Source organism: Lactuca virosa, chromosome 9 (genome assembly GCF_052849685.1).
Source record: "Lactuca virosa cultivar CGN04683 chromosome 9, Lactuca_virosa_CGN04683_v6, whole genome shotgun sequence".
Taxonomy (NCBI): Eukaryota; Viridiplantae; Streptophyta; class Magnoliopsida; order Asterales; family Asteraceae; genus Lactuca; species Lactuca virosa.
Genome location: NC_136434.1, coordinates 287,548,095 through 287,558,520, shown reverse-complemented (window position 1 = coordinate 287,558,520; position 10,426 = coordinate 287,548,095). Strand labels below are relative to the sequence as shown.

At 35.3% G+C, this 10,426-nt stretch overlaps 1 protein-coding gene across 1 annotated transcript; it reads left to right on the top strand.

The window, feature by feature from the left end:
* The first annotated feature begins 1,506 nt into the window (after positions 1-1,506).
* Positions 1,507-10,013, top strand: LOC145136881 (phenylalanine ammonia-lyase 1-like). Its single transcript, XM_079070993.1, has 2 exons — positions 1,507-1,998; positions 8,081-10,013. The coding sequence occupies exons 1-2, from the start codon at positions 1,619-1,621 to the stop codon at positions 9,828-9,830; spliced, it is 2,130 nt and encodes a 709-aa protein (XP_078927119.1). The 5' UTR covers positions 1,507-1,618; the 3' UTR covers positions 9,831-10,013.
* The last annotated feature ends 413 nt before the right edge of the window (positions 10,014-10,426 follow it).

The window sequence follows — 10,426 nt, the reverse complement described above, 5'->3', positions numbered from 1 at the left end:
ACAAGATAATTACCAAAAGTATCAACCCACCCAGAAACCCTAATTTCGAATTCTATGCTTGGAGTGGAAGGCAAGACTTTCAACCTTGCCTAATTTTCGAAAACCCTAGGGTTATGAAACCGTAGATCTCGAAAATATGGAGGCCAAAGGAAAGGGTTTAAAAAACCTTAACAATTTTCGAAAAACAGGGTTATGAAACCCTAATTTGCGAATAATCCAAGGCCTAGGGTTTAATTGCTATAAACCCTAATTTTGTCAAATTCAATCAATTACATCAAATCTAATTGAAAACAAAAACCAATAGCTCTGATGCCACTGATGGGTTTTGAACATAGCAAACAATCCTATGTGTACATGCAACTCTAAATGTTGGATTTATGTTTTCTTTATTAGACATACAAGCATTGAACACAAAAACTAGAAACCCTAGGATGCTTCTACTATTTTTGAAATCAACAAAATAGGGATTAGAACACATACCTTTATTGTTATATTGTAATAACAATGGATTCCTTGAAGATCTCTTGACTTTGAGAACAAGTGTCACAAGTGTAACACCTCTAATAACTCACAAACACACTATGCAAGAGGATGAGAGGAGAGAGGAGGGAAGTTGCTCAAAGTTTCGGCTCTTCTAGGGTTTCATAAGCATGGCCGAAACTTAGAGGGGTGAGGCTCCTTTTATAGTTAGGTTGCTTAGTCCCAAAGTCAGTGTTTACAGGTGAAAACGAACCATTCTTGTTTTTTTATTTGGATTGTTGCTATGTTCACCATCTTTCCTCGAGCTATCACAAAAATTGGATGGTGGGTGTGGAGAAAACAATTTAGGGATGATGGATAAATCTTGGTCTTAATGTTGGGTGATTGTTTGTGGATAGTGGTTTGGTTTTGGATTTTATGGTGGATCATAGTGGTGGTGGTCGGAGGTTAGTGTTGGCGGTGGCGGAAGGTTACTACAGGTGGTGGTGGTTTCCCGACACTAAACACAAAGAGCGGTGGGGGTGGGGTGGATTGGTTTGGTTTGGTTTTTCAATTAAAATGACCATTTATTTAATTAATACATTTTTAATATATTTAATTAATATTTTTCTAATTAATTAATAATAATAAAATAATAAAAGAAATTAGTAAAGACAAATCAACCATTTTATATGAATTAGGGACCATACTCAGAAACAAAAAATTTAATAATAAAACTTCCGAATGAAAATATAAAACTAATAACCAATCACAAATTACACCAAAGTATAGGGACAATTTGTATACTTTGTCCTAATAATATTATCGACATTCGATTTTTTCTCAAGACCTTCTCTCGTCTAGTCGTCTCTAGTGCAATGCCCGACGTGGCATCATAACAGCCATCAGTTTGGATGACCCATCGGACGGTCACCACCGTTTTCCAACTAACTCTCGGCCTGCCAAACCTAAACCTGTTGGACAACTTCATTAGCCGTGTATTTAAACACTTTCATCTCCCACATACAACCCCAGGAAAATTATAGCTTTAACAGCTTCATAATTTCCTACCAAATTTTTTTCTTTCAATATTTTATCAACAAAATTTCAACCTCTTTCCACAAATTATTTCTGGGTTTTGCAAAAAAATCAAAAAGAAATGGAGCGTTCCAACGGACATACAACGAATGGGAGTTTATACGTGAATGATCCTTTGAATTGGGGTGCTGCGGCAGCAGCGTTAAGCGGGAGCCACCTAGACGAAGTGAAAAAAATGGTGGAGGAGTATCGGAATCCGGTGGTGAAATTGGGTGGCGCAACACTGACTATTGCTCAGGTAGCAGCTGTAGCTACTAGGCATGCCAACAACGTTCAGGTGGAGTTGTCGGAATCTGCTCGTGATGGAGTTACAGCGAGCAGTGATTGGGTGATGAACAGCATGTTGAAAGGTGGTGATACCTATGGAGTCACCACCGGTTTTGGTGCCACCTCTCATCGGAGAACCAAGGAAGGTGGTGCTCTTCAACAGGAGCTCATTAGGTATAATTTTTAAAGATCATTACAGCATAAAATGCATTCAGTTATTTTCCATTTTCTTTCCTAGTTTTTTAAAGAGACAACAGACGTAATTATTTACACAAAAATTCGATGTTTTTAAGACGTATTCTAGACATGCGCAACATAGTTTTCATACATTGATTATTTTGTTTCATTACACCAATTATTATTATTATTATTATTATTATTATTATTATCTAAAAAGTACCTATATCTTTTTTTTTCTATACTAATAAAAAAATTATTATTAATGTTACTTGTCATTTTTTCATAATTACATTTCTTTTCAGATACTCTATAAAAATAACACTTTTCATTTTCTCATCATTTTTTATTTTTTAAAAAATATTTATGTTAATAATAAGTTAGACAATTATTTATTTAATCCCTGATTTTGATGAGAAATTTAAATTGGTCTTGAATAAGTTTCGGTTATTAATTTCCGATAATTAATGGTACTTCTATATTGAAAATCCTACAAAATCATGTTTAATTAATAATTTATTGAAAATAATTAATTAATAATTATAAATTTTATTATAAAAATTTAATTATTTTTATAACCGTTCTTCCTACGAGTTGTAATATACAAATATTTTAGAATATTCAAGGTTTTGAGTTGAAATGCGTGCATTTATGTCGCCTATGTTTTTATCGTCACTTTTGTTGGATAGTTTTTGGATTTCTCTGTTGGTTTAAATTATATGCTTTACGACATTAAACAAGATTTATTATATATATATGAAAAATGAGTTCGTGGTCACCACATGATAGAGAGAAAGGGCTCGTACTTGATCATGATATTAAACAGTCTCTTTCATATGTGCATCTTCTTCTGCACATCACTGGGGTTTTAACTTGAGTTACCTACGGGAGCAGCTTACCGAGTCTTGCCAAGTTAAGCAATCATCAGGTGGTTATTACATTACTATATGAAACTAAAGTTACAAAAAACATATAGGATATCGAATAGATAACTTATTATTTCAAGAAAATCTGCTAATATAGCTTACAACCCCCTTAAATCGCTTTTAGCTGAGAATGTTACTATTGCCGTTACATGCTTATAAAAATATTATAACATGAATCTTTTATTAGTTTATAAAGTGATTTTCTGTTCCAATAGGCATTCAGCAGATATGGATTATCCTATAGACTATAGAAACAAGTTTTATTCTCATAGTTAAGATTGTCCGATATAACCAATATTAGTGTGAAAATATGGATCAAAGGCTATCTTAATTACTTGATAAAATTTTAAAACTAAAAAAACTTAGTATAATCTGGAGGTGCATGAATACTAATTTTCTTTAAATTAGTTGATTTTTGCAAATTGTTTGGTAAATACTTGAGTCTACAGTGTCCTTTTATTTTCTACCGCCCTAGTTTGGAACGGCCTTGCAAACAGTATTTTTGAGAACTAATGGAAAAAACAAGAGCCGATTTTTTAGGGAACCGCCGGTGAGAAATAGGTTTTAATATATAACAGAAACCGGTTATTTTTCAGGTTTTTCTACAACAATCGAATTGACCTAGTTTTTTTTAATTAAAAAAACCGTTCTTTTAACGCAATTTCACTTTCAAAACAACAGAATTAATTATAACCGAAACGGTTTTAAAGAATACTCAAAACCAGTTCAAAAACTGGTACATGTGCACCTCCGATAATATTAGCAGTCAGAAAAGTAATCGTTTTTTAAGGTTAAAGGTTCAAAACTCATTTGAAAAAATGTATTATAAGTTTAGTTAGATATCCGAAAAAAGGATAAAATTTTGGAATTTTATTTAAAATAATAAATAATCTAAATTGGTCAAAAAAATTAATTAAAATATATTTATATATTTCATAAATGTTATATATATATATATATATATATATATATATATATATATATATAGATTTTGAGATTAAATCTCAGCCATATATTTTCCATATGTCACTCTAATGCTCCAGTATATCGTCACAACAAGATAATTATATTCATAAATGATTATGTAGCGCCCCTAATTCCTTTTCTCTACGACACCTTTCCCACCAGAACCTCCGCCCATAACCCACCCCACCACTGCTACCTTTGTTATCTTCACCACCGCCACCTTTGCCACCTGCAAACATCCTATATGATTAATCACTTTTTGAGCAGAAATATATGTATAATTATTTATGAGTAGACATATATGTATAAACATGTATAATCAATTATGCTTAAACATATCATGCCACGCCAATATGTTGTAGCGTTAGAAAGACAAATGAAAAATATGTTGTTACTGTTGAATCTGAAGATCTCTATTCTTTCATAATCTCAATGGAACCATCTTACTTTTTATATATATATATATATATATATATATATATATATATATATATATATATAATTTGTTGGGCCGGTGGGTAACCCTAACACGTTGTATATTTGATAAGACTTAACATTTTGTTAGGTGGGCTTGGTCAGCTAAAAGCACATACTTGTCTTTTAGTATTAAAAAGTCCGAATCAAATTAATATTTATAATTTATAGATGAACCTTACTTTAAATGAGCTTATTTTCCCACTACACTTTTCTATCTGTCGACCGAAAATATAATTCAAGGAAACCTATATCCTTGAATTCATTCTATTTTTAGTTTACGATTAAGGTTGAGATTTAGAACCGGACAATCAGACCGGAACCGGAATCGGACCGGAACCGGAACCGTTAGAGTCGTAATATGTAGAACCGGTCCGGGTCCCGGGTTTAAAGAATGTCTTTATCCGGGTTCCGGGTAATCCAGGCTTCGGGTCCTTCGGGTCCGGGTAAGCCAGGTTTAAGAACCGGAACCGTGTTTGGAACTGTAATCGAGTTTAAGGGCCGAAATCGGTTTTTATGAAAAGTTTAAAACATGAATACCTCATTCGATTGAAGTCGGATTGGCATGAGGTTTTTTCCAAAGTGTAGTTTATAGTTTGTACATGATTCTAGACTATAATTTTGTCATTTTTGAGTTAATAATCATTGACTTACAGTCCCCCAAAGCCGGGATATCAAAACTTTGAATTTTCTGTTTTTCAGCTTTATTTTTATATTTTGTGAAATTTTAAAAATGCATATCTAATTCGTTTGAAGTCGGATTATCATGAGGTTTTTTGCAACGTGTAGTTTAGAGTTTGTAAATAACTTTAGACTATAATTTTGTCATTTTCGGTTTTATATTCATTGACTTACAGTCCCCCAAAGTCGGGATATTAATGCTGTGAATTTTCTGTTTTTCAGTTTTCTTTTTATGTTTTGTGAAATTTTAAAAATGCACATCTAATTCGTTTGAAGTCAGATTATCATCAGGTTTTTTGCAACATGTAGTTTAGAGTTTGTACATGATTTTAGACTATAACTTTGTCATTTTTGGTTTAATATTCAATGACTTACAGTCCCCCGAAGTTGGGGTATCAAAGTTGAAAATTTTCGAAGTTCCACCACTAAGTAATTACCAAAAAAAATTCCGGATTTTCTGGGTTTTCTGGTTCTAGACCCACTTTACCCGGTACCTTACCCGGAACCGAACAGGAATCGGTTCCTATATACTGGTCTGGTTTCCAGTTCTACAAAATCTCGTTAACCGGTTCCTGGGTTTTTTGGGTCCGGGTCTACCGATCTGGGTTTTGACCCACTCTCATCCCTATTTACGATATTGAGGAGAGAAACATCCAAAGCATATATTCTCACTTTTTATTAAAAAAAAGCACAAACCATCTTATTCTCCAGTTGTTGTCTGTAACAACCCGGATTTTCTACATCTAATTATATTGGGATTATCAGAGTTATTTCTAAACAAATGTGGAATTCTATGAAACCAATAACATTTACATCCCATGGTATATTCAGATTTACAATAAAATCTACTTATAGATATAGCATTAAGGAAAAATACAAATAAATAAAATTCATTCTTCAATTCTAACTCCTTGTGTTCTTATCTTCTCACGTACCACGGTTGCTACCTGAACCTGCAAAACCTGAAAAATATCTACTACATCAGACCATAGGTCTAGTGACTTAAAGGAGAAAATTTTTCATTTTTAGTTAAGGTTTACAATCATAAGTTTGGTTCCAAAATCCAATACATAATCATCAGAGTGACAAATACAGTGAGTGCGGAAAATGGTGGAGAGTGAATGATACGCCATGAAGTCAATCACTTCCCCTTAGAACCGGAAGTACCTGAAATCACAATATAAATTGTAAACTAACGCTTAGTGATTTCTCCCAAAATACCACATACCAATCATACAAATGGGCCCAGCCCTGGGGTTCATTCCAACCCAAAAAGCAAGTATAGGCCCCACCCCGGGGCCTCGCCCTGGGGTATATTTCAACCCGAACATATCACAGTGGGCGCCGCCCTGGGGTATATTTCAACCCGTCATGTCATATTAGGCCCTGCCCTGGGTGTGTTTCAACCCGATCACAACATGTGTCACACAACAACTACTACATAACCAGATAATGGGCCGGCCTTGGTGCCTTCGACCCGTAATATCAGGAAGAGACTCATCTCGGTCTGCTAATAAGTACTAATTGCTCGGCTACTGATCCGAGAAATCTTGCACTAAACGTAGACAAAATACCCTAATTAGAGTTGGGTATGACTATGGGCCCAAATTCTAATACAACTCCTAAGGTCAAGCTTCCTCTCTTCACCCTACCCATAATGGGCTTAGTCAATCTTTGCCCAAACACCGAAATGGACCCTAAAGCCCAAAGGCCCACTAAACAAGTCCAAAACATCCTTATTCTTTTGCTCTTAATCAATTAAGACATTAGCCTAAAACTCAGATCTTACTAGTTTGGGGTGGTTTATCACATAAAGTTGTCAACTTTACGTGCATGCATGACTTAATGAGGACCTAGAGCTCAAAAGAGCATAATAAATGACTTAATACTTGCATGGAGGTCACAAACACCATAAAGTTGCACCTTTAAGCTTAAGGAGTCCACTAAACATCCAGATCAATATTTGGCATCTCAAGTGGTCTTAACTCCTCAAGACCAACCAAAAGCACCAAAACAAGCTTAAGAAGAGATCTAAGCAATAGATAAGCAAGGTATGGACTTTATAGCTCCAAAAGCTCTCTAAGATGAAGTAGATGTTGGATCTAGAAGCTCAACCACATTCAAGGATTGCACCACAACTTCTTCTTCTTGCAAACGCACCAAAAATGGCTCCTTTTTGTCACTTCAAGCTCAAAATCACTTCTAATGGCAACTTAGGGTTTTTAGGGACGTTTAAAGGTGAGGGTCCAAAGGCCATAAATGAGTTTAAATAGAGGACAAGTCCGATCAACCGAGCTTTGTAATTAAAGCCTACATCAATACAATACTAACATTGTTTCTAAAATGGTCCCATTACAAGTTTAAAATTTGTTTTATATATTTTAAAATATATGTTTGTCTATATAGAGTAGAAATGATGTGAATAATATATAATAATTAAAGAAAGAGTGGGCCCTATAGGAGTATAGGTCTTTCTAAACTTGCAAAACTAAATCATATATGGCAATATACAACCCATTCGCAATAATACAGTGGATGGTCTTAGACGTGAAAGTTAAGTAATTAAATTATGACTATGATAATACGTATTTAATACTTTCTAAAAGAAAGCAATAATCATTTTTTCTCCATTGCCCGTTTTAAATTATAAACAATATTTAATTATTCTGCACAATATTGACGAGATATCATATAGAGTATATACTTTTACATTATCATCAAACTATGTTTTTGGATGAGTATTATATTAAAAGTACAACAAATGCGTTAATAATAAGGATAGTAAAAAAAATATCATTATATTGCAAAGATTATTATAAACCATTTCTGATTATAATATATGACATATCTTTTATAATTAAGAAAAACAAGAATTGTTGTGTTTATGATACAATAACTGAAACATATGTTGATACCCAATAATGACAATAATGTACCCAATGAAATTGTTGCATGATCACTTAACACTGAATTTTGTAATATGTAATAGTAATTATTTTGAATTAACTGGGACTTAATGTGACCAATTTCAGATTCTTGAACGCCGGTATCTTTGGTACAGCGGTGGGATCAGACCACACACTCCCGCAATCAACCACAAGAGCCTCCATGTTGGTCAGAATAAACACCCTCCTCCAAGGCTACTCCGGCATCCGATTCGAAATCTTGGAAGCTATTACAAAATTTCTCAACCACAACATCACCCCATGCCTACCCCTTCGTGGCTCCATCACAGCCTCCGGCGACCTTGTGCCACTATCATACATTGCCGGACTCTTGACCGGCCGCCCGAATTCCAAGGCTGTTGGTCCCACCGGAGAATTGATTGATGCAGCCTCCGCCTTCAATCATGCCCATATCAATACCGGTTTTTTTGAGTTACAACCTAAAGAAGGACTTGCATTAGTCAACGGGACAGCTGTGGGGTCGGGGATGGCATCAGTGGTTCTTTTCGAAGCTAATATCATTGCAGTCTTGTCGGAGGTGTTATCAGCCATTTTTGCTGAAGTCATGCAAGGAAAGCCCGAGTTTACAGATCATCTGACACATAAGCTCAAGCATCACCCTGGCCAGATTGAAGCTGCGGCGATAATGGAGCACATTTTGGATGGTAGCTCCTATGTTAAAGAAGCGAAAAGGATACACGAAATAGACCCACTTCAAAAGCCAAAACAAGATCGTTATGCTCTTCGTACATCACCACAATGGCTAGGTCCGCTTATTGAAGTGATACGTACGTCTACAAAGTCAATCGAGAGGGAGATTAATTCGGTTAATGACAACCCATTGATTGATGTCTCAAGGAATATTGCACTTCATGGAGGAAACTTTCAAGGCACCCCAATAGGTGTTTCGATGGATAATACTCGGTTAGCCATAGCATCGATAGGTAAACTCATGTTTGCTCAATTCTCGGAGCTTGTAAATGACTTTTACAACAATGGGTTGCCATCTAATCTCTCTGGAGGACGAAATCCAAGTCTGGATTATGGATTTAAAGGAGCTGAGATTGCAATGGCAGCGTATTGTTCGGAACTACAATTCCTTGCTAACCCTGTAACCAATCACGTCCAAAGTGCTGAGCAACATAACCAAGATGTTAACTCACTCGGGTTAATCTCTTCACGTAAAACAGCTGAAGCGGTTGATATTCTGAAATTGATGTCGTCGACTTACTTGGTGGCACTATGCCAAGCAGTCGACTTGAGACACTTGGAGGAGAACCTCAAGTCGAGTGTAAAGAATTTGGTTAGCCAAGTTGCGAAAAAGGTCTTAACCACTGGGCCTACTGGTGAGCTTCATGCATCTCGATTTTGTGAAAAAGACATGCTTACGATTGTAGATCGGGAGCATATATTTTCATACATTGACGATCCGTGTAGTGCAACTTACACTCTCATGCAAAAGCTAAGACAAGTTATGGTTAGTCATGCACTTGCAAATGGTGAAGCAGAAATGGACTCAAGTACCTCAATCTTCCAAAAGATTGGTGCTTTCGAGGATGAGCTCAAAGCCCTTTTGCCAAACGAAGTTGAAAGCGTTAGGGTTGATCATGAAGGTGGAAAATTGGCGATTTTTAACCGAATTGAGAAATGTAGATCGTACCCATTGTATAAATTTGTGAGAAAAGAACTTGGAACTTCTTATTTGACCGGAGAGAAGACAATGTCACCTGGAGAAGAGTTTGATAAGGTGTTCTCGGCGATATCGGCTGGAAAATTGATTGATCCATTGCTCGATTGTTTGAAGATGTGGGATGGGACTCCACTTCCTATTTCATAAGTAAAGGTTAATACTTTGAGTACTTATTGTTTATGAAACGACAGTTTTTAATTTAAAGTTTGTAGTTAGATAGGAAAATCGTGGATTATGCATCTAAAAACTGTTGGATAATCAAACCGTTGTATAAAGTTGCTATTTTGTTTTTCGTTATAGTTCAAGGGATGATTTATTTCGTCGATGGTATCTATTTAATATGAAGAGAAAGTTAGATGTTTAGTTCTTAATCGTTTGGTTTTCATAATACTTGCTCCAATGATCGCCAATGTTGCAAATTTTGGCACTCATTCAAAGACAAAATTGCAAAAATGGTATCTGTGCTTGGCAAATTTATGTGATTTTGGTCCAAAACGAAACGTTGGTGCAACACTAGTCTAAAATTGGATCTTTTTATCGGTTTTGGTCCCTAGCCACTTAAAAAGACGATTATGCCCCTCTTATTGTTTTTTTATTTTTTTTATTAATGTTAATGATTTTTAGTAATTAAAAAATATAGAATATCTCATTATCCCTCTGTCACTCTCTCTCACTCACACACACATATACTCTCTCTCTCTCTCTCTCTCTCTCTCTCTCTCTCTCTCATCACCGGTGGTACC